We start from the raw sequence: 24,611 nt of genomic DNA on the forward strand, positions 1-24,611 counted from the left end.
TTTACATCTCTTGAAGAGTTAAAAATATTTTAAAATTGTTTCACAGATCTGGTTTACTTTGACAAAAACAACCAACCAGACAGATAGCAGGCAATAACCTAACCTAACAGGATGGAACTTTGGAGTGAGAGCATACCTACTGATCATGGGGCAGAGGGCAAGTGCAACTGGAATATAGAGAAAATAAAAGTGGAAGAATTGAGGGTTAGGAAGTAGTTCAATTTCCCCATATTGCGGTGTGGAGTGACACCCAGGCACTACCCTCAACAGGAGGAAGGGTCAATCCGAATACCTGCTTTCTGGGCATTCCAGTGATCAGATCACAATTGTTTTTTAACAATTGGGGTACTGAGACAGTTTTGGTATTTGCTATGGTTTCTTTTGAACTTTGGCACAATGTTTAGAGATACTGATCCCAAGTTATTTGTTTGCTGCATTTCACTTCGACAACCGAGGTTGAGGTAATTTTCAATTGCACAAGACTGAGGAGCAGCTGATCATTCGTTAGATGAAGATCTAATAATAGTGTTAGCGTAAAAAAGATGATAAAGTGAAGTAACTAATCTGTAGGCAAACACAGCGGCCAATTTGCACACAGCCGTGTCCCATAAAGAGCCAAGAAATAAACGACCAATTTTTATGTGGAGGATTGTTAATCGGAATATTGTAAGAGGCTCTCTTCAATTAGATTAAATTAAAAACTAATAACATTTTACAGCTACATTGGAAAACACTGGTCTAATAGACGTGGGCTAAAACAAAGATATTCACATTCTTATCTGAAGAACGGTTTGGCTGCACAGTCATCCTTTAACACTGATCACAGTCCGTTATGATAATAAATATTTTCTTGTTCAAAGTGTAGAAAGATTGGCTTTGATCAATGTGTGCAGAAATACATTGTGGGACAATTTTTTTGTTCTAACAGTGCTGAAATACATCAAGCACAAAACTGGGCAGAGATGTGTTTTATTAATCTTTTAATGAAATGATAATATTGTGAAGAGGAATTACAAGACAATAACACCTGAGCACATCAGAGTGCTCAGCAACATGCAGATGTTCTTTGTAATCCACCCATGGAACATATTTCCATGTAATTAAAGCAACACAAAACAGAGCCCTTTATGAAACAGACCATCACTGGATGATATTGGGTAGAGATGTGAGTTACAGAAACTGCTTTCCAACTCTCTGTGGGACTCTATTAATTTTTAATATAATTTGACTGGATAATTCACACTACACATGCCAAAAGATCTGTTGAAGTGATGTGCCAGTTCTAAGCAGCAGATCATAAATGTACATTTGCTATGGGTGGCCTATATTGTTGCATTCTATCGTTAATGATGGATGGTATGCTGTGATATTAGTTATTAAATGTGAAGAAGGAGGAGGGTTAAGACCAAAGAACCAAAGAAATTTACAGCACAGAAGAAGGCTATTTGGCCAATTGTACCTGTGCCGGCTCTGTCAACAGCAATCCTTTCAGTCCCACTTACCAGCCTTTACCCCATATCCCTTTGGCTGACTCTTTTTAAGGTATTTGTCTAGTTCCCTCTTGAAGGCCACTATAGATTCTGCCTCAACCACCGATCCCAGCAGGACATTCTACACCCTAACTACTCCTGTGTGTGAAAAAAATTCTCCTAACCTCTTCATATCTTTCCTAAAGTGAGATAACTAATATTGGATACAATATGCTAACTGCAATCTAACTATGATTTAATGATGCTGTTTGAGAGCAGAATAGTGCTATTAGAGGAGTCCTGTAGCATAGTGGTTATCACACTCGTCTCGCAAGCGAAAGGACCTAGGTTTGAATCCCCAACGGGCCGAAATGTTAAGCAAGTTTTCTTACTCTGCACATCTCTGGTTACCTAGGAGTAAGTAGGAACCCAGTTAGTCAATTTGCGAATCGCTTTTCTGGGGGTAATAATCCCTTCAAAAAATATATTAAAAAAAATTTAGTCATTCAATCCACAACTATTTGTGGGACACTGCCATGCGCAATTGGTTGCCACATTTCCCCTATTCAATTCACTTCACAGTATATTCTACAAAGTGCTTTGAGATGTCTCGAAGACCTGATAAGGCGATATATCAAATGCAAGGATTATTATTATTCATTTGCTTATTTACTAACATGTTAAATTGATGGCCCTCTAGTTACTGATACGCCAATCAGTGGAAATAATATCTTGCTATCGACTCTATGAAAGCCCTGTAGAATTTTAAAGATCTTAATCAGATTACCCCTCTACCTTTGTTCCAGCAGAAAAAATCCCATTCCTCTAGTCTCCACACAGGGCTATCCACTCATCCCTAGTAAACCTCCCCTCTATCATCTTGATGGTCTTTCCTAAAGTGAGGTAACCAATACTGGATATAATATGCTAACTGCAGTCTAACTATGATTTATACCAGTTTAGCATTACCGCTTTGCTTTTATATTCTATCCCCCTATTCACAAAACCAAAGATTCCATTTTTTTGAGAGAGTTTTGTCCATCTGCTGGTATGTGCAACTTTACTGTGTGGCATATTTCCCATGTTAACACTGACATGGCAAAGCTTAATGCTGCCCCCAGATACAATTTCTGAGATTGATAAAGAAGAACAAATATTATGCATTCATAATCAAGTGTCAGTGTGCAACCAACCTCCCATTCCTTTCAGTCTCAGTTTGATTTATTTTCCATTATGTTTTACTCCACTAGGTGTCAGAATTAGACCAGTGCTAAAACTGACATTTTTGTTGCCAGTTATTTTTTCCACTTTTCTGGCTTTCTCTTCCTCTTCTGAAAGCATTGACTCCTGCTGAGGTACAGTTTTTTAAGTGTAGGCAACGTTCCAGTACTTTGTCCGAGGGGCCAGCAAACTGTGCCTTTACATGCTAGATTAATGAAGCAGCCCACATCCTGTGTAAAAGAAGGAAATTTGTCCTGTGCAGCTCCCAGGTTCATCACTTCAATGTAGTAATCTCTTTGTTACTGATTTAAAGTGCGACTATTTATGTTATATGTGAATAGAAAATAAAATAGAAAACCTTTTGTGTTTCCTATTATTTCTCATCTATTCTGTTTTATAAAGCACTCTGAAACACTACCCTGTGTGAAGGGCACTATATAAATGTAAGTTGTTTTGTAACTCATACTAACTCTGATGTGGCAGTTTTTAACACTCTCATTGGATTTAGAGATGGGGATCAATGTTTGGGAATTAAAATAATGCACTGGGAGTTGCAAACGTAAAGAGGAATTCTCACCATGTGTATCCTTTTCAAAACAGTGGGTGTTTTTCCTCCCATCAGAACAAAATTATGTGTGAATAGAAATGGAAGGAAGAGGTATGGACATTTTTTTCCATTTAAATTCCTGTTTCAACATTTCTGGCATTGATAGACAAGAACTGATATTTGCATTCATATTTCAAGTATCAATGTGTAACCAAGCTCCCATTCCTCTTATACTAGACTTGTATTTGTAAGGCAAATATAGCACACAAAACATTTTTTACAAAAGCAATGTGGGCTTACTGAGTTTCTTTCTAATCTTAGAGTTAAAAAGAGTCACACCATCTCAACATAAAACATTCATATATATATATAGAGGGAGAGAGAGGGAGTTCTAATGATGTGTTCATGATACAACTGGTGAAATCGATTGGCGGAGTTACTGATCCAAATAAGAAAGAATGAACTTGTATTTCTATAGCCTGGCTTCCAAATATTTACAATAGAGAAGTCGGTAGGAAATTCTTACTAACGCATTGCACAAATATTGTTTGTGTTGTAAATAATAGTAATGTTTCTCAATAAAGAATATAGTTACTGCACTCAAAGACCTGTTGGAAACATTAGGTGCTCCAGTCAGAGAAAATTGGATACAATAAAAGAAATGTACTTTTTAGCCAATTACCATGCCAAGATTACTGTTGAATATTGTAGGCAAAAGATAGTTGATGTTTTGGAAAACCACTTCCAAATTAAAGCTGAATTTAAGAATTGTTGACTGAATACAATATTTTTCCTCTTTTAAATTTTAAGTGAAGTCTTAAGTCTAAGGCTGACAATTTAAAGCCTTTGAACTGATCACTAGAGAGAGAAAGAAAAGTTTCTGCTGGACATGGCTTGACTCTGAAGTTAAATGGGAGCTAAAATTGTGCAAACAGAAGCAAAATTGCTTTACCAAAGGATCACAAAGAATGTTTTAAATGGAAAATAATGTCTGTACCTCAAAAACATTCATTTCCTTCTGCTTTGAGACATCCTAATGACATCATAAGGCGATAATATCAAATACAAGAATTATCATTATTATTATAAAAAGAAAAAGGCTTGCTCCAGTGTCTACTTCTACTTAGCATGTGTCTTTTTTTTTTACTTATGAAAAATAATGACTGTGCACGCTACCATTTGAGCATCAGGCTGGACTCAGCCTTCCATTTGCAGATTTTGCATCATTGCCTACAAGAACTGCCACTACATTTGACACTAATTGCTTGTGAAGTGCTGCTTTAAAGTGTAGTTTCTTTTTTAAACTTGTTTAGGGAAGCATCTATCAATTTCAACTACACCAAGAGCTATTCTGAGGGCTGAATTTTCATGTAATCTTCATCATACATCTGCCACTTAATTTGGAACAATCTTAAATTTTAAGGCAGTATGGTCTTAGAGGCCAATACTTAGAATTTCAACTGAGTTCTGTCACCGAGGGGTTAGGAGGAATTCATTTTAATCCCATAGATTACATAGAACATAGATGTTTCCATAATATTATAGACACTATTCAAAATGAGAAGGGAGTTTCTCCCAGTGTCCTGACCAACAATCCACTGGATATAATTGGTCATTCATTCTGTGGCTGTTTGTGGGATATTGTTGTGCGCAAATTGGCCCACAAATAACTACATTTTACAGTAACTCCTGTGAAGTGCTTTGAGATGTCTTGAGGATGAGGTAAGGCTCTACATCAAAATGCAAGAATTATTATTATTTTAAGATGATTAGGAATAATTATTGGGAGCATGACTTAATTTGTTGGTTTAACTTACTGTCAGCAGTAAATTACTACGCAGCCAGACAGAAATAATATTATTTAACACCAAATACACCCAATGCTTGTGTATTGCATAAACATTGCTCACCATGTTAGGCATGAAAGATGCATTTGATTTTTCCAGACGCCGCTTTATGAACAATGCAGCTACAGCAATTTTTTCCAGTAATGGTCACGACAGAGTCCTTTAACCAAGTAACTGGCAAAAACACCAGTTCCTGATATTCTTCTGAAATTTCTCAACTTCCTAAAAGGTCCGGAAAAAATATTTGCTTCAGACGGCATATGAATGAACTCCTGCCGCTGTAACTTCCTTTATTTACTACAAAGCCACACATAATAAATCTGCGAGGAATGTCTAATGTTGCCACTGTTTCAGCACTCTTATTATCTGGTAGGTGTTTAAGCTGGAGCATGCTTCACTGAATCAACAGATATTTCTGCTTGCAAAACTTCTGCTTGAAAGGCGCTATACAAAGATAATGTTGTTGTTGTTGTTGTTGCTTACCTAATTCCGGAAATTATTAGGCACAAGTTGGCAAGAGCTAAGGCTTGGGAGCCCCAGAGTGTGTGTTGGGGTACTGCTGGAGTCCAACTAAAGCTATAAGCTAAAACCGCATAGCTTGCCATTGATACTGCTACCCGGCAAGCTTTCCCACTGCTTGTCCAGCTAAAATCATCCTACCCGTTAGGACTTTGAGGGTTAGTGAGCCAGACTGGCTGTGCTGTCATCAGCAGTGCCTCAGAATACTGCGGACCTGCCTGGCTCAAGAACTGGACTAGAGACCACCACAGAGGCTGGCTCATTGCAGCATTCCATTGCCAGGCATTTCTTCTTGGAGCCAGTTCAGCTTTAAGGAGACCCTGCTTACCTTCCCTCCCAAGGAGGATAGTCACAAGTTGGTTGTTCGACATTCAACAAGCGCAGGTTTGAGCCCTGACTAGATGGATAGTAGGTACAAGAAACTCCCTGCAAGTTTCCTGTTGGGCAACGCAGCTCAGCATGAAATGGGTAAGAGCATTGCCACCATCTTCCTGTCCGCAGCTCGGGCACACATCCCTTCCCATTGAACGATGGTTTCATCAATTGGTGGTGCAGAGTTTAAGCAGCAACCCTAACATAGGACAATTTACCCTATGTTTTCACATCCCGGCCTCTTCTAGTCTCAGCTTGGCTGTGTTGGTAGCACTCTCTTTCACCTCTGGGTCTGAAGCTTGTAGGTTCTAAGTGTAGGATAGCACCAGTGCCATACTGGGAGAGCACTGCAGTACTGAGAGCTGCTGTCTATCAGTTGGCATATTACACTGAGGCTCTGTCTGCATATTCTTCAGGTGTATCTGAAACATCCTGTGACTTAATTCAAACATTTTTTCCAGTGTCTTGTGCTGGTGCAAAAGCCTGCTACAAAAACAGTCACTCAGCAGAAATTACCTGTGGGGTGCTTTGAGTTGTTTCAACATGTTAAGGTGCTATAAAAATGTTTAACATTCCAACTATGCTTGAGTTGGCTAGGATCTTGAGTTGCGCCACTAAACAGAGGAATTTAGCAACAAGGCGGGAAAATGTTGTGGTCTTTTACAAGAAATGTAAATGGTTTTCCTGCTTCTAGGAAAGCAGAATCACCTTCTTCTATTTCACTCGGTCACCATTTTTTTGAATTGATGATTTTTTGATGTAAATTTTAGTCATTGGGGCAACTTCTCATGTATGCTTTTTGTTTCATATTAGTGCTGACAATGGAAGTGACTTTCTCCACAATATACATCAGGGTCAATTTGAGGGTACACTGATATTTTCACAATGAATATATGGATGTGACAGAGGGTAATCACAATGACACAGCGCTTAATGACACAGTGATATCTACTCTATCAAACCCCATCATCATTTAAAGGCAACAACAACTACAACAATTTGCATTTATATAGCACCCCTCACACAGGGTAGCGTCCCCGAGTGCTTCAGGTTCACTGTTTTTGGTATTTAATTTAGTATTTCCAATTATTTCATAATTTTCTTCTAATTTTTGGCACATCCCTTTTCGCCTCAGGCTGGGGTGCGGTTCCACAGATGCTGATTACCCTGCTGAAGGAGCAAGCGATGGCAAGCCACTGGACTGCAGACTGTGGCACAGCCAAACCTGACTTCATCCACAAAATATATAATAATTACACTTTAAAGTATATTCTGTGAAGTGCTTTGAGACGTCTCAAAGATGTGATAAGGCGTTATATCAAAGGCAAGGATTATTATTACTTCTGCCCACATGGCTGCTACACATGTTCTCTACCAGTAGAGGGTGTTAAATAGAGTCCAGGACAAGCAAATTCAGCAGAAACCGTTACCTCTACACTTTTGGTGCTGTCCTAGGGTTCATAGTCCTAAGGAAGTTAGAACTTAGTTTACATTCAACCTGCAGTCTTCAGAGTGACAATGATTACTTGATCTAAAGGAGTTTTTTGTTTGTGCGTCTGACATATTTGGAAATCCATCATCATGCTTAACAGTATCCTAACCAAACCAAGAGTTCCACATATGTATGCTACCTACATATAGAAATTTTCCTGTGTCTGGAATGCAATACGCACCCTCTCCCTGGAAGGATACACTATACTTTGTTAATTCTGGAAAGAAGTAGATACAGGATGATGAGAGTAAAGTCTTGGGGACCGCAGAGTGTGCTTTGGGGCACTGCTAGAATTCAACCACCAAAACCACATTGTTAAATTACTGTCTAGCAAGCTTCCGGCTGTTCGGTTCCCACCCCCAGCTCGGGTGCCCAGCAGCAATGTCAAGCACTTTGGGATATCCTCCTGAAGTGAAAACCCCATATTAATGTAAATTTGTATTGTATCGTTTGTATAAGTCAGAACACCCTATCCATTACGAGTTTGTTTTGCAAGGTTAACAGAGACTAGTTTGTCCCTTCAAGACCTGCCGTTGAGCCAGGGTGACTGGTGTGTCATCAGCAGCGCCCTGGAATACTACAGATTCACTTCGCTCAGGAACCGAATGAGCCCAACCATCACAGAGGATCAAATCTATTGTGATAATTCATAAAGGTAAATCAAAAACTGGTGATTTGGTCTGAAACCTTGAATAAGGCTATTTGTAAGCATGTTAGTTAGAAGGTATGTATCTAAATTACTGACTTAACAGGAACCAGATAATTGTGGTGTGTTGAATCATAGTCATGCCTCATGTTGATACCATGTCAAAACAGTGTGAGGCAGCAATAGACAAGACAAATGGAATGCTGGACTATACGAGGATGATCCCCAGTGTTAGAGGAATAAGCTATGAGCAACAATTAGATAATCTAGGGTTTTTCATCTTGAAGAGACTTCTCAGAAGATTCCTTATAGAGGTATTTAAAATATCAAACAGGATTGAGAAAGTAAATCCAGAACAATATTTTCAGATATGTCAAGCAGAGGAACAAGATGATACAGGTTCAGGGTTACAAAGGGCAATTTCAGGACAGACACTGAGAAGTTTTTCATTACCCAGAGGGTAATTAACAATTGTAACATATTGCCAGGAAGTGGAATTGAAGCCAGGACACTGGACTCAATTAAGAAACAGCTTGATTCTGTAAGTGGGAGGACAGAAAGATGTTGGAGGGTGAGATCAAATGAGCCGAAGTATCCTTCTTCATCTAAACTTTTGGTGTGACTTTGCACTGTCCATAAAGCCGGATCCGTGACGTCGGACATTCCGCTTATGGCACGTAACTTCCAGTTAGCAGGATACTTGCTCTAAACTGAAAAGCTCAGAGTGACTGGTACCCCAGAATTCAGTGAACTGGAGATCCACTGTGACGGACTTGGCTTCACAGACATGATCACTGAGAATGGTATGGGGGAGAGGCAGGTCACCTCCAGCAATCCATGTGATGAATATGGAATGTAACACTAAGTTGATTCCATTGAACCACAAAGCGAGACCTTGTGAAGTGACCAAGAAGGGATGTGATGTGTCAGACTTCCTTCGCTGCTTTGATTCTGAAATTGACCTTGTTTTTAATGTTGGAAAACAAAGTTGGTGTAAAATGCTCGCTGGGCACTGGCCCATGGAAAACAATGGAAGCACATCCGGATGTTACATTTGCACATCACCCTATGTAAATTGCTCTCTTGTCCTTTCATTGTGTTTAGAGAACATGTAAAGAGAAACCAACTGCAAATCTGTGGTGGGATCATTTAACTTCTTAGATAGGAGTAAAATGCTTGTTTGCATAATATCTGCAGTTTTTTTTAACTTTCTCTCAGCTCTATAAAGCTGTGCTTTTTCCCTTTAACCGCCAATCCTCACCTGTAGACCACAGTTTGATCATCACCCGCTTGCAGGCAACTTCTCAAGAGGTCGAGAAAAGTAAGGTGACCAGAAAGCACAAGCTGCAAACTTGACTCTGAACCATTAACCTGTTTGGGTTCATATATTTGCGAGTTTGGCAAAAGTGTCTGACCTTCATTGGTGCTTGAGTGCATAGGTGTTTAGCTGCATTGCTGTACAGTTGGACAGATGCTTAACTTGACTATATGGGTGTTTGACTACATGGGAGCTTGACTGAGTTGGACTTCAGCTGCCAATTGTATAATGTTTAACATTTAAGCTTCAGTGTAAATAGGGTCAATTCCACATTGCAGTTTTGTGGAGCTGCTCTTTTCTTTCTTCTCATAATTTTCTCCACCAATTTTTGCCCCTTCTTTCTTGAAGGAGTTTGACTCTTTTCCTTTCTTCCACAGCCACCGGTAGTGAGCCCATTTAACTATCATTCATGTGTGAGCATTGACAGGAAGCACTGACTGGATATTCAGGGGGAAATCACAGCAAAGCCTGATCCTGTCCTAAACTAATATGTATGCAAACATTCTCCCAGGAGCTTCTGGACACCCATCAGGAGTGGAGCCCTGACTGATTTCCCCCCTCACTGATCCAGGGGTGCTGAAGTTAACTGCAGTAGGTTTAGATCAGGTAACTCAGCAGGGACCAGCATTCAAATCTCCTGCTGTATATGACACAGTATTGTACCAGGGCCACCAGGGGTGCTGTTGAGCTACTTATCATTGAAGTGCCATCAAAATCCTCATGTGAACCTGGCATCTGATTTCATCAACGATGAACAACAGTTAGATAATGTAGGTTGTGTAAAAGGTTGTGTAGGTTGTGTCTGCTGATGGAAAGATGAAAGAAAATGTTGATCTGGCAACCAATTCTTCCTTTTCCTTTCTGTTTTCCATTTTTTTTTCCAGATTGGGATTGACAAGAGGTGAGAAAGGTAACTGTAAGAGAAGTCTGTCATTTGAGTTCATTTTGGCTCCCTATATATCAGGGCTTGTTTAGAGGTAAGTTTCTTACATTCAAGCCTAATATAGATGAAAAGGCAACTCGACAAGTCGAGGCACAGCGATTCACTTGAATAATTGGTGCACGGGTCATGGCGGGTGAAAGTTCAGCTACTACAAAAGCTTTGCAAGCGTGAGGCCAGCAATGCTGTGCAGATCAGCACAAGGCTGGAATTTTTCCTATGGGATTTGTTTGGAGGTCAGTCACCCTGCAGGTTGCTGGTCAGTGTTAAGAGGAGGTAATTTTCTCTCAGGAATTCTATAAGCATTGACTAAATCATAAAGTATATATTTAAGAGTGAGGCGTGAGTGATTTTTTTTCAGATAATAATAATCATTGCATTCGATATAGCCCCTTCACAGGCAATTGCTGTCAAATGTAGTGACTGTTAATGTACACCAGCACAATGATCAATTTGCACAGAACGATCCCACATCAGTCCTGAAAGTTGGGGGTGAAGACATGTCCTGCACCATGCATTGTTATCATTATTTTATCTAGGTTTGGTGAACCTTGATAAAAATCAGTAAACATCCATTAATATTTGTCATTTTTTGCGATGTTCCACAATCTGACGAAAATACATTTTCAGCGATAAAAATCAATCTTTAAGACTATAAATTGACCAGATTTACAATAGAAATTTACATTTTTATGGTGCCTTTCATGTCGGGAGGATGTCCTGAAGCACTTAAGAGTGGCTGTGCATTTAGTTTGGGGGTGGGAACTGAGAGGGTAGGGAGGGGAAAGATGCAGGTTGTGAACCTACAACCTTCTGACTCAGAGGTGACTGAGCCAGGCTGACACCTTTCAGGGACTTCCATGACCTTTTGGACAAGGTAGTAGAGAGAGTTTGACATCCTGGTAAGAGTCAGTACCTTCAAGAGAGGAGGGGAGCAAATTGTTGAGGTGAATCGAATCATTCAGCATAGAAAGAGCCCATCGTGCCTGTGATAGCTTCTTGAAAGAGCTACAATCTAGTCCCACTCCCCCAATCTTACCCCATAGCCCTGCAGATTTTTCCTTTTTAAGTACCTATCTAATTCCCTTTTGAATGCTATTATCGAATCTGCTTCCACTACGCTTTCACACAGTGCATTACAGACTGTAACAACTCTCTGGGTAAAAAAATATTCTTCTCATCTCCCCTCTGGTTGTTTTACCAATTATCCTAAATCTGTGGCCTTTGGTTACCGACCCACTAGCCAGAGGAAACAGTTTCCCCCTATCTACTCTATCAAAACCCCTCATCATTTTGAACACCTCATTTAAATCTCCCCTCAACCTTTTCTGTTCTAAGGAGAATAATCCCTTCTTAGAATCATGACTAATATCACCAGGACAATGAATGTAAGACAGGCAATATCTATATAACAGTTTGCTCATTATACAGTATAACTTAATTTCTTTCAAAAGAAAACACAGCTCTAATAATGTGCCAAAAACAAGATGATGATCCTTAACAGAAGGCATTTTGTGCAAAAGATTAAGCTTTAGGCATTTTGCTATCTTTGCAATGCATAAACATTATTCGATTGACTGAATTACACTGCTTGGAAAGGGATGTTATGCTTGGATCAAGTATAGGCATTCAAATGTTATGCCTGGATTGGGAATTTTGGCATGATTTAAGTGACTTGGCACACTGGAATTTCAGATCAATGTTTTTGTGCATATCAGCATGTTTTAGTAAATGTGTTAAATCATCTGAGGCGACAATGACTTGTCTGAGAGGCACTTGAAATAGATATGTTCTGAAAAGAAATACCAGCCACAATCAGAACTGAGATAAACAAAGCCTTAAACAAGCATTTACCTGACATCCAGCATTTCCTGAACATCCTCTTCTTTTACTTCAATCAATATTTAACTTTATCAAAGTGGATTAGTGTATTCTCAGCTTGTTTAGCGATACCTCTTTATTACATTTCAGTTTGAAAATGCAACATAACGATCCCATGTCCAGAAACGCCTACGCTCAGGCATACTATGTGAATCACACACTTGAGTCTTCAGTTTGTAAATGTGTCTTTTACATGTAAAGATTATCATTCTATGATTGAAAAACACATTATGAAGCAGCAGAGTAATTGGTGCCACAGAACCATAGAAATCTGCCAAACTGGAATAGGCAATTCGTCCAATTGTATTAGATTTGCAGCAAAAAAAAATGCCTTGGTGTAAAGTGTTTCTTTTCAGGAGAATTCCAGGTCATCTCACCAGCTTATGAGAATTCCAGGTCATCTCACCAGCTCTGAGCTGAGGGCTCATTGTAGCCAATTTCTCACAGTTCAGAGTCATATACAGATTTCTCTGCTTTTTTTTATATTGAGGTGCTTTTATTCCCACTGTTGTTATCTAAAATCCAAGCAGCGTTGTTTTACAGTTCATTAAAGACTGTTAAGCATTCATGTTAGGAATTGAACAACTTTCCACCATTTTGCACGTTTTTTAAAATTTAAGGCAAAATAGGCTCACAGGCCAATTAGCTAGATGTAATTTAATAGATTAATGTTTACTCTGAATTCATATGAGCAACACTGAATACTTAGAAGCCAGGTTTAAGGGAAAAAAATTCTACACAACCTAAATGACATTGTTGATTAAATAAAAAGATATTTGAATTGGTGAAGCCAATGGGATAGAATTCTGGCACTCTATCATGCATTCCTTGTGATAGTTAACACCAGGAACACATTGTGAAACACTGCAAATGTTACCCCATTATCCATTAAACCAGTTCATTCAGGAAAGAGACAGTGGTGGGCTTAGTGTATTATGACAAAACTGGAACAGGTGGTGGAGCAATCTGTTGTATGAACTCAAGAGGTGTTGTGGTTGTTTTATTATGAACCTGGATTTAATAGATAAATTCTGAGCAGGCAACCAGACCATGTTTTATTAAAAAATAACATTGAGCAAATATCCTGTTTCGGTTTGTAGATGTAATTAATTATTTTGGACTCATCCGAAGTGGGGCAGATTGTTTTCACTGTCTGAGATCAACTTGTAGGTCTGGCAACTCTAGCCTGCAAGAGAGATAGCAGCCAGCAATAACAATGCTCTTCCTCAGTCAATTGATGTAGAACAATGGGCATAGGCAGGACGGAGGATGACTTATCATCGCTGGCCACTCCAACAGCAATGAAAGAAACCAAAGTACAGAGTTGTTTTTGTCCTAACCAAGGGGTTTTGCCCGAGTTTCATTCCAACATATTTCAATAAAGTCCACACTTACGCAATACCTCTGGCTGTGGCAGCTCGTGGTTAACAAACAGGCACTTTGTGCAGAGCCAGACCCAGTGACAGAAGACATAAAGCTTGAGAGAGAAAATAGTAGAGTTCTGATATGAACCTGTTAAATAAAAGACACTTGGGGGCTGGGATGAAAATACCTCAGATCATTACACATCTTTCTAAAGTAATGTTAACAGAATCTCACGAGAGACCATCAGATTGAAGACCACCGTGATCATGATCACTATATAGTGATTTCCCCCAGAACAGGAAAGAATGATAGAAAATTCCTTTGTAGGAAATTCCTGACTTCCCCTTTGTAGCATCTATCATTTCAAGACGTCTCACACAATCGCTTTGCACAAAATTACGGTCAAGTATCGTGTCTTTTATTGTAGAGAAGCACGGCAGCCGTTTGTGAACAGCAAGTTCCCATAAGGAGCCATGAAAGTAACTAACCAATTAATCTGGTGGATTGTTGGTCAGGACACCAGGAGAAACTCTCTTTTAGAGAGTTAGAGCACTTCCCTCGCAAATGAGAAGACATGGGTTTGATTCCCGACAGGGCGAAACGTTAGGCAACTTTCCTTACTACACACTCCTGTTTACCTAGCAGGAAATAGGAACCCGATTGTTAGTTGATTGGCGCATCGCTTTTCTGGAAGTAATAATTCCTTCAAAAAAACAAAATAATAATAATAATTTCATCACCCAATTCACGACTGTTTGTGGGACACTGCTGTGCGCAATTGGCTGCCGCATTTGAATCCCACAAAACATATGGTCAATTCATTTTACAGTATATTCTGTGAGGTGCTTTGAGACATCTAGAAGACGTGATAAGGCTCTATATCAAATGCAAGGATTATTATTTTACTATGTAGGGGATAGAAGGAAAATAGCTTTCTGTCTGGAATGATGATCACAAACTATCACGTGTTGGTCTGTAACAGGTACTGAAAGACAGGATTCACTGCTGATTTTCCAATAAAGACTCTTTGTCCAAGCCTAACTTGTTTGCTATTATTGAGGTTTAGTTTACAGTATTTTCTTACACTGAAATGCCTTAAATAGGATTCTGAGTCACACAGATAGTAGTGGGGATGGGGAAGCAATTTGTTTAATTTGCATATCATGAGCTACTTTAAAAATGCTACTTGTGACAGACAAATAAGAGCGACTAACAAGGTGAAACTGTGGATATATAGAGCCAGCGGCTGCAGCTTAGAGCTGTCTGAAAACTCAATTTCTGCTCCGAAAACGCAGCTAACAGCTACTATGTTGACTATAACATCAAGTTTTTTCTACAACTGAAACTAACTGCCTCTGCAATATTTTCACTGCTGTTTCACATGTTGCCCTGTGTTGAGTAGTGTTAGCACTTGTTTCTCACTTATTTTGGTACATACTGGTTATCCAAAACTTACACAGAATAACTCCTGGAGCTTGCTCAAATGCCATAGGGAGTTGGGGAGTAATTTCTTGGGCAAGTCCCTTCTCCCCCTTGAATTAGCCATATTTTCTCTGGGGTTGTTACACCTCCCCTAGGAGAGGACTGAATGCTCAGAGCCAGGAGAGAGGTGCAGTTAGAACATTGGGTGGAGAGTGGAAAAAGGAAGATTCTTCTTGAAGTGGACTTGATGGGCCTCTAGGATTTTTTCCCTTTCTCTGTGTATCTGTGAGATGAAATTTGCAGTGTTTCATAGCGCATTCCTTGTGTTAGTAAAAGGGTTTTGTCAAAATGTGTTCTTTTGATCATTATATATCTATAGAGTGAATATGCGTATATGTATACATGCTTATGTATTAAGTGTTTCTAGAAATCGTTGTAACCACAGAATTGTGGAGACTGGCTCTGTTAGCAAAAGAGAGGCAGTCACCTTAGTACCAGCTGCTGTAAACACACTCGACTTTAACACAATGAACATAATTGATAACCAGTTGGTACATTGGCAGAAACATTTCTCAAGGCCTAGCCTGTCACGAGGTAAGAAGGGAGCTGGACCTAGAAGATTAGGACAGAGTAGCAACAAATGGAGGAATTGTTTGTACTAGATACATTAGTAAGAATGGAATGCTTGAGAACCATTTTGCAGGAAAGATAAGGATAGGGGCAAAAGCGTGGTTCGACACAACAGTTGGGGAAGCATCCCAAGAAGAGAAGTGAAGATCTCCCTCCTGCCGCTGTTGTCCGGACATCGGGAACGGGTAATATGTTTTCAGTTCTGTTTGCTAGGCAGAGAAGTAATAATAGTAGTAGTAGTTGGTCCGCTTGAAACACAGAAGTCAGGTTAGGCAGCACGAGTGAGGTGCTGGGCTAAGAGCTGATTGTTTCTGTTGAGTTTATAGGAGCCATTCTGTGTGATTGTTGTGATTAAGTATTGTTTTTATAGGATTGGTTGTGTCCGAGGGTTTACCGGGCGCCAGTATTACAGAATCAGTTGTCCCTGAGGGATTTCCAGATGTGTATGTTGAGGTACGTTCTCGGGCTTATTATTTTGTCTGCAGTACTGAGCAATTCCTGAGTGCATGCTGTTGTTTCTCAATTATTTAATTTGTATATCTGCGTTGTAATATTATTGTGTTGTTAATGTCATATAATTTGATTACACATTGTTGAACTTTGCCGTTTGTCATATATATATATGATATTAGTGGAATAAACACTATACTATAACCACCGCCTGTCGAATTATTAACACTTGTGCAATTCACACTGTAATTGCTTTGTCTTTGATAACTCATCAGGCTGCAGTCGCCTTCATCACGGTTTCTCCAAGGGCTACAGCCGCATCTTGCTTCTGGACCTGCGATCCCTGGTCCTGTCATATTGGAGGCACATTTTCAGTAAAGGAGAGGAAAATGACTCAATTCAGTTTGTTCTGTGGTGTTGAAATCCAGTGTCAGAGAAGTGGCAAGTGCTTTGGGCCATTCTCCTGATGTGAAAGAAGCTATATAAAATGTATTGTATTGTTAAGCAGACATTGAGAGCAGGGCATCCCTTGAATGAGTGACGAGTCTCTGGTGGTAGGCTTCACTATTAAAGCTTGTTCCATGTTTGTTCTGCGCTGGTGATACTCTTAACACCTGCACTAATGCTGACTCATATCGACATTGCTGTACATAATTATCTTCAAATAGTCACCTGTTCCAAGTCATAAATAATACCACCAGAGAGCAGAAACCACTGTAGTTCCTGATGCCAATAATTACTCAAGGTTGTTTCCAGTGATAATATTGTGCTTTGAATTTAAAAGCAATTATTTATATTGTCAAAAAATATTATTCTATTTAGGTTCAGAGGTTAACCCCAGAAAAAGAGTCCACATATCTGAATGCTTGAGTACTGAACACAGCCTGCAAAATACACCTATTTGGGGTCTAATTTGAAACTTCAAATAGCTCTACAGCATCGCTCTCTAGAAAGCTTTCAAGGCTACTAAATGCAGCAGAATTCTACAGAGGACAAAAAAATGTCAAAGAGATGACACAACAAATGTGCATGATACAATACAATTTACATTTATATAGCACCACTCACATTGGAAGGACATCTCAAAGCACTTCACAGTGCTGAATAAGACCCAAGCTGGGGGTGGCAGCCGAATAATAACCGAAAGCACAATTAAAATTAAAATAATTGCTTGAAATGTGCTTTGAAAGACGGGAGTGAGTGAGGAGGGGACGGGCAGCCTCAGAATTTATAGTGGGGGGGGGGGGGGGGGAGGAGGAGGAGTGTTGGGAAGGGTGGTTTCACTTGTATACAATGTACATCAAGGTGGAGTCCTGTAGCTCAGTGGTTAGAGCACTCGCTTTGCAAGTGAGAGACCTGAGTTCAATTCCAGGCAGGGCGAAACCTTGGGCAAGTTTCCTTACTCCACACGCTTAATAATAATCCCTCCAAAAAAACAAAACAATAATAAATTGGTTATTTTCAATCTACGACCGTTTGTGGGACATTGCTGTGCGCAATTGGCTGCCGCGTTCGCCCACAAATATACAGTCAATTCACTTTACAGTATATTCTGTGAAGCGCTTTGGGACGTTAAGAAGACGTGAAAGGCGCTATATCAAAAATGCAAGGATTATTATTATATTATTATCAAGCCCTCCACCATATTTTTCCTACTTTGGAAAAAGCTTCCACCCAGGTCCCTCTTCCTCGGATCTCTTCTCCCTCTGGACTTCCACCCACAGCAGTCCTGATGAAGCCATCAAACTGCTAAATGATTGCTTTTCTGCAACACTCAACTCCCTTGCCCCCCTGAAATCCAGGTCTGTCTCCAAATCTACCCACTTCCCCCGTATAGCAGTCACCTCTGCTCCCTCAATATGAAAACCCGGACACTCGAGCGCAGATGGCACAAATCCAGCTTCAAAATTCATCGCCAGCTGTGACTCGAGGATTACCGCAACTATCACCTCTCCCTCTTGCAAACCAAATCTGCCTTTTACCTCAAAACCATTTTGGAGGCTAAAAACATCCCAAAGGCACTGTTCTCCACCATTTATCACCTCCTCTGCACACCCCCACCCCTCCAAGCCGCATCCATCCTGTGCATATATATATATATATAATAAACAAAGAATGCAACAATATTCTCATGATCCTTTAGGTAACTATTTTTTCCTAGACTCCCCTTTCACTGACAGCTTTAATTTTAAGATTGTGCCCTCTATTCCTGGATTCCCTATCTACAGTGAAGTGAAGAGTCATTCCCTATTTACTTTGTTAATACACTTTATTACATTGAACGCTTCAATTAGATCACCCCATAACTTCCTGAACTCCCACAAAAAACTCAAATTTATTCAGCATCCCATTGGAGTTCACAAGTTCACAAGAGAGGTTTGGGTGAAGTAGGCTCTTCAGCCTATCTGATCTCATTCTTCCATCACAGCAAAAGAGTGTTTTTCAAATGTGTCCTGACGTCAACCACCCTTCCTGTTCCAGTAGTTAATTATCCTCTGGATGAAGAAATGCTTCCTATTGTTGTCTTTAACAATAAGAATAATATTCCTTGCATTTGACATAGCAGATTATCACATCATTGACCAAACTTTTATCATTATTTCGTTTTTTTGAAGCAATCCGCCAATCGACTAACAACCAGATTCCCTAATTACTGCTAGGTAAACAGAGGTGTGTGGAGTAAGCAAACTTGCCTAAGGTTTTGCCCCCACCCACCTCCCCAGGATTCATACTGGTCCTCTCGCTTGCGAGGCGAATGGTCGAACCAATACACTACGGGACTCCAAAAATGACCTATGTAATTATAGCATATATGTATTAAAAATGATATAATTAGCATTTTTAAAAAAACTCCTAAAGATTCATCCCTAAAACGTCACACTTTGTGTTTTCATATTTGAAGGTATACAAAGTTTTATTTTATATAAAAAAAAAGTAACTGCTATTCTAACTCATCCAAAACTCTGGAAACCGTATTCTTACCCATACTATGATCTGCATGCCTATTACCTCCATCCTCACCAGAATTCCAGCACCTTGCAGATCTACTTTTATCCATGTACAGTCTTGACCCTCCCTACCTATTCATTCTATTTGAACTCTGTTAATCATAGAAATATACAGCACAGAAGGAGGCCATTTGGCCCATTGTGTCTGTGCTGGAGCTTTTTAGTCCCTATGCCCACAAAAAATACAATCAATCCACTTTACAGTTTATCCTGTGAAGCGCTTTGAGGCATCTTGATGATGTGAATAACACTATATTAAATGCAAGGATTATTATTATTATGCCGCTGCTCCCTCCCTGGAATTTTCTTCCCACTCTTTGTCTTGCTTTAACTTTTCCTGCAAACGCAATCCTGTAAAAACATATCTCTTTGACTACACATTTGGTCAACATCTTTATTGATCAAAAAAACACAGTGTAGTTAGGATAATGGAATGTCCTCCTGGGAAAGGTGGTTGGGGGAGAATCCATATTGGCTTTCAAAAACAAACTAGATAAATATCTAAAAATAAGTCAACTACAGGGGTATGGGGACAGGTAATCTGGACTGTAAGGATTGCTCTTAAGAGTTTGGCACAGAAACAAATGACCTTCTTTGCTGTAAATTTCTTTGGTTCTATTAACAGCTAGGCAGGTGCTCATGGTAAAGAGAAGGCTTTCCTGTAGGGGACTTTCCTGCACTGTTTCCCACTTTGAGATGTTCTTTCTGAAAAGAAAATATGAAAACTATTAAGTGAGTCACCTGGTTATCTTTGTTTAAAGTAGGCTCTTTTTTTCCCAAACACATAGAGAAAATTATGTTTCATCTGAAATGAAGTACTTCTCTACAGTCCTCAGAATTTGCTAGGGTGTCTCTGACACTCATATTTAGAGTGTGCTATTTTCCATTTTTCAGAGATTATGCAAAGAACAAATTATGAATTTATTGTTACCTAAATGGCCAATGAATATTACATTTTAAGAGAACTGTTTAGGTACCAATTGTTTGAATTTTTTCACTAAACCTTCCTATCTTGCTGCCATTCCCTGCAAGCAGCCTTCCCTTTAAGCAATCATTACAGTTCCATTTACCTTACTCCAAACTCCTGTAGTTGACTTAATTTTTGGTATTTATCCAGTTCACTTTTGAAAGCCAATATGGATTCTCCCCCAACCACCTCTCCCAAAATGACATTCCATATCCTAACTACTCTGTGTGTGAAAACATTCTGCTAATCTCCCCATTTGTTTGTTTGCTAACTATCTTAAGTTGATGCCCTCTAGTGACTGACTCATCGACCAGTGGAAATAGTTTCTCTCAATTGATTCTATCAAAATAACAATCTGCATTTATAAAGTGCCCTTCACATAGGCAGTGTCTCGGAGTGCTTAACAGTAATGAAGCTTGACGCTGTGTCGTGAGAGGAGTGACCATAGACATGGTCAAAGAGAAAGGTCTTCAGGTGTGATTTGAAGATGGGGAAGGAGGAGGCAAGGGATTAAGCCAGAGGTTCATTGTTTTAGGAAAAAGTAACTGAAAATACAGTGCCCAATGGTGGAGCAGAGGGGACTAGACAACTGAGAAAAGGCCGAATGGGTAGTGGAACTGGGGGTTAGCAGGTCAAAGATTAGCGGGTTAGCAGGTATGTGCCAAGGTATGTGGTGGAGTCCTGTAGCTCAGTGGTTAGAGCACTCACTTTGCAAGCGAGAGACCTGAGTTCAATTCCAGACAGGGCGAAACCTTGGGCAAGTTTCCTTACTCCACACGCCTAATAATAATCCCTCCAAAAAAAAAACAATAATAAATTGGTCATTTTCAATCTACGACCGTTTGTGGGCCATTGCTGTGCGCAATTGGCTGCCGCGTTCGCCCACAAATATACAGTCAATTCACTTTACAGTGTGTTCTGTGATTCGCTTTGGGACGTCCTCACGACGTGAAAAGTGCTATATCAAATGCAAGGATTATTATTATTATTATTAAGGCATGAAACCCCCTTATAATTTTGAAAGCCTCTATCAACCGTAAAACCTTCTTTCTTCCAACAGAAAAAGTCTCAGTTCCTCAAGTCTCTGCTCATCCCAACATGGGGTGAGAACTTGTAAAGGAGAAACAAGACCCCGTCCCAAGAGCCTATACAATAGGTCACTCTATTCTCTTTGACTGTGCTGTTGGTCTCCCTCCAACCTCTCTGCCTTCTCTCACCCCTACACCACCCCTTCCCCATGCTTGGGCCCTGACACCTGACTGTTCAGTACTTTAGGATGTCCTCCTGATGTGAAAGGTGCTCTATAAATGTAATGTTGTTGTCACATTCCTGTGGTGGTAGATGTTTAGTATATAGGGAGTGTGAGCAAGGGAATAAAGGTGTGAAATTATTTGTTTTTACCTATTTACCCTGAAACTGTTGAAATATATTACAAAACATGTCTGAAAACCTGGCAGGGCAGCTGAGACCTATTCCATGCACACTATGTGCCATGTGGGAACTCCAGAATGGTTCATGTGTTCTGGACAAACGTGTGTAGGAAGTGCCACGGGATGCTTGAGCTCAGGGTTGCTGAGCTTGAGGAGAGGCTATAGTCACTACATAGGATACAGGAGGCTGAAGAATTTATGGATTGAACTTTTCAGGAGTTGGTCACCCCACAGCCACAAAGAGTTCAGGAGGTGGTCACTCCAGCGACACAGAGGGATCAGAAGAAGGGTGAGTGGGTGACCATCTGATGTGGAGCAAAAAAAGAACAGGCAGTACAGAAATCCCTTAAGAGTGTGGCACTCACAACCTGGTTCTCGGTACTGGATACCAGTGAGGATGCCTCTGGCGAGAAGAGTCAAAAGGTAATAGATGTTCAAGGGGACAAGGGGAAAAACGCCAATGCTGTTGTTATCGGGGATACAACAGTTAAAGGGATAGACAGACGTTTCTGCCATAAAAGACGGTACTCACGCCTGGTATGCTGCCTCCCTGGGGCCAGGGAGCATGACGTCATGGAACAGGTGCAAAATATACTACAGGAGGAAGGGAAAAATCCGGAAGTTGTGGTCCATGTTGGGATCCATGATGTAGGTGATAAAAGGGCTGAGACCCTACAGGATGAATATCAGAAGGTTGGGAAGAAGCTAAAGATAAGGACCTCAACAGTGGTGATCTCGGGATTACTCCCAATGCCTTATGCAAGTGAATACCAAACCGGGAGGATCAAACACATTAATGCCTAGTTGGAGAAATGGTGCAGGAAGGAGGGCTTCAGGTTTCTAAACCAATGGGACCACTTCTGGGGCAGATGGGACCTGTACACAAGGGATGGGTTACACCTGAGCAGGGCTGGTACCAATGTCATTGCAACAAGGATAACAAATGCTGTGGGGAAGGGTTTAAGCTGATTTCGAGGGGATGGGGATCAGAATGTAGCATCAGGAAGGGGAAACGAGTTACATAGTGGACGAGGAGAGACAAATAGAAATGAAACAAGGAATAGTCCAACAAAAAGTGGAAAGAGACGGGGGAGAAATGTAGAGCGGATTAAACCAGTCTTGGAGTGCATGTGTGTAAATGCACGGAGCGTGACCAATAAGCTTGGTGATCTGCAGCCTCAAGTTGCCACATGGGGCTATGATTTAGTGGCAATTTTGGAGACTTGGCTCAAGCAAGGATATGAATGGGAGCTGAATATTCCTATCTACAACCTATTCAGGAGGGATAGAGAAGAGAAAAAAGGAGGAGGGGTGGCAATACTCATTAGGGACACTGCCACGGTCCTGGAAAAGGGCGATGTGTTAGAGGGTCCAAAACTGAATCTATTTGGTTAGAGTTAAGGAGCAGAAAAGGAGCTGTTACTCTGTTACGTATTTACTACAGACCTCCAAATAGTGGGAAGGAGATAGATGAGCAAATCTGCAAGCAGATTTCAGAGAGATGCAAAACCAATAGAGTAGATAATGAGGGATTTTGATTATCCTAACATAGACTGGGAAAGGCCAAGGAGGGGAGGAATTCCTGAAATGTGTGCAGGGGAACTTTCTGGATCAGCATGTTTCCAGCCCAATGAGGAAGGAAGCAGTGCTGGATTTAGTTCTGGGAAATAAAGTGGGGCAAGTGGAGCAGGTTTCAGCAGGAGAGCATCTGGATAACAGTGGTCACAATATCATTAGGTTTAGAATAGTTATGGAAAAGGACAACAATTAAACAAAGGTAAAGGCCCCAACTGGAAGTGGGCTAATTTCAGTGAGCTAAAAAGGGACCTGGCCAAGATAGATTGGAAAGAAAGATTGGCAGGTAAGACAGCAAATGAACAATGGGAAGCCTTCAAGGAGGAGATAGTTTGGGGACAGAGCAAATATATTCCCAACAAAAGGAAAGGTAGGACAATCAAACGGCCCTGGATGATTAAGGAAATTGGGATTTAAATAAAACAGAACAAGGAGGCTTAAGACAAATGTCAGGTCCAAAACACACAGGATAATCAAATAGAATATAGGAAGAACAGAGGAGAAGTGAAAAGGGAAATAAGAGGGACGAAGAGATTGTATGAGAAAAGGTTAGTCAAAGGTAGGGTGGGTCCAATTAGAACCCTAGTGGAAATCTTCTTGTTGAGGTAGAGGGAATGGCTGATATACTAAATAAGTACTTTGCAACTGTCTTCACAAAAGAATGCAACCAATGCCACAATATCGCAGGCATGTGAACAGAAATTGGATATGATAAAAACCAACGGAGAGGAGGTACTAAAAAGGCTGTCAGTGCCCAACATAGATAAGTCACCTGGTCTGGACAGGATGCATTGTAGGTTACTGAGGGAAGCAAGGGTGGAAATAGTGGAGGCTGTGGCCACAATCTTTCAATCCTCTTTGGACACTGGAGTGGTGCCAGAGGACTGGGAGGTTGAAATGTTACTCCCCTGTACAAAAAGGGGCAGAAGGATAAATCTGAGAACTACAGGCCAATCAGCCTAACATCGTAGCAGAGAAACTTCTGGAGACTATAATCCGGGACAATATAAATTCTCACTTAGAAAAATATGGTTTAATAAAGGACAGTCAATATGGATTTGTTAAAGGCCGATCGTGTCTGACAAACCTAATAGAATTTTTTTGATGAAGTGACTGAGAGGGTGGATGAAGGTAATGCAGTAGATGTAGTTTATCTAGATTTTCAAAAGGCATTTGACAAAGTTCCACATAAGAGACTTATAAACAAAATAGAAGCCCATGGTATTAAAGGGACGGTGGCAACATGGATCCAGAACTGACTAGGAGACAGAAAGCAGAGAGTGGTAGCAAACAGTTGCTTTTCTGACTGGAGGGAGGGGTGTAGTGGTGTCCCTCAGAGATCGGTATTGGGACTACTGCTCTTTCTGATCTATATTAATAATCTGGATATAGGGAGCGCAATTTCGAAATTTGCAGATGATCCTAAGCTGCAAGGAAAAGTAGTTAATTGTGAGGAGGATAGCTCAAGCACCAAGAGGACTTAAACAGATTGGTAAAATGGGCAGAAACTTG

General features: G+C 40.3%; 1 protein-coding gene across 2 annotated transcripts in view; it reads left to right on the forward strand.

The window, feature by feature from the left end:
* The first annotated feature begins 15,603 nt into the window (after positions 1–15,603).
* The window catches only part of txndc5 (thioredoxin domain containing 5), a 28,732-nt gene continuing 19,724 nt past the window's right edge, over positions 15,604–24,611 (forward strand). Inside the window, exon 1 of one of the 2 annotated variants that reach the window (XM_007903415.2) lies at positions 15,604–16,122. In XM_007903415.2, the coding sequence (XP_007901606.1) occupies positions 16,109–16,122 (14 nt within the window). In that variant the 5' untranslated portion in view covers positions 15,604–16,108. The remainder of the gene's footprint in view (positions 16,123–24,611) is intronic. The other variant, XM_007903416.2, reaches the window with a different exon arrangement.

Source organism: Callorhinchus milii, unplaced genomic scaffold (assembly GCF_018977255.1).
Source record: "Callorhinchus milii isolate IMCB2004 unplaced genomic scaffold, IMCB_Cmil_1.0 Scaffold2, whole genome shotgun sequence".
In the NCBI taxonomy this organism is placed as follows: domain Eukaryota; kingdom Metazoa; phylum Chordata; class Chondrichthyes; order Chimaeriformes; family Callorhinchidae; genus Callorhinchus; species Callorhinchus milii.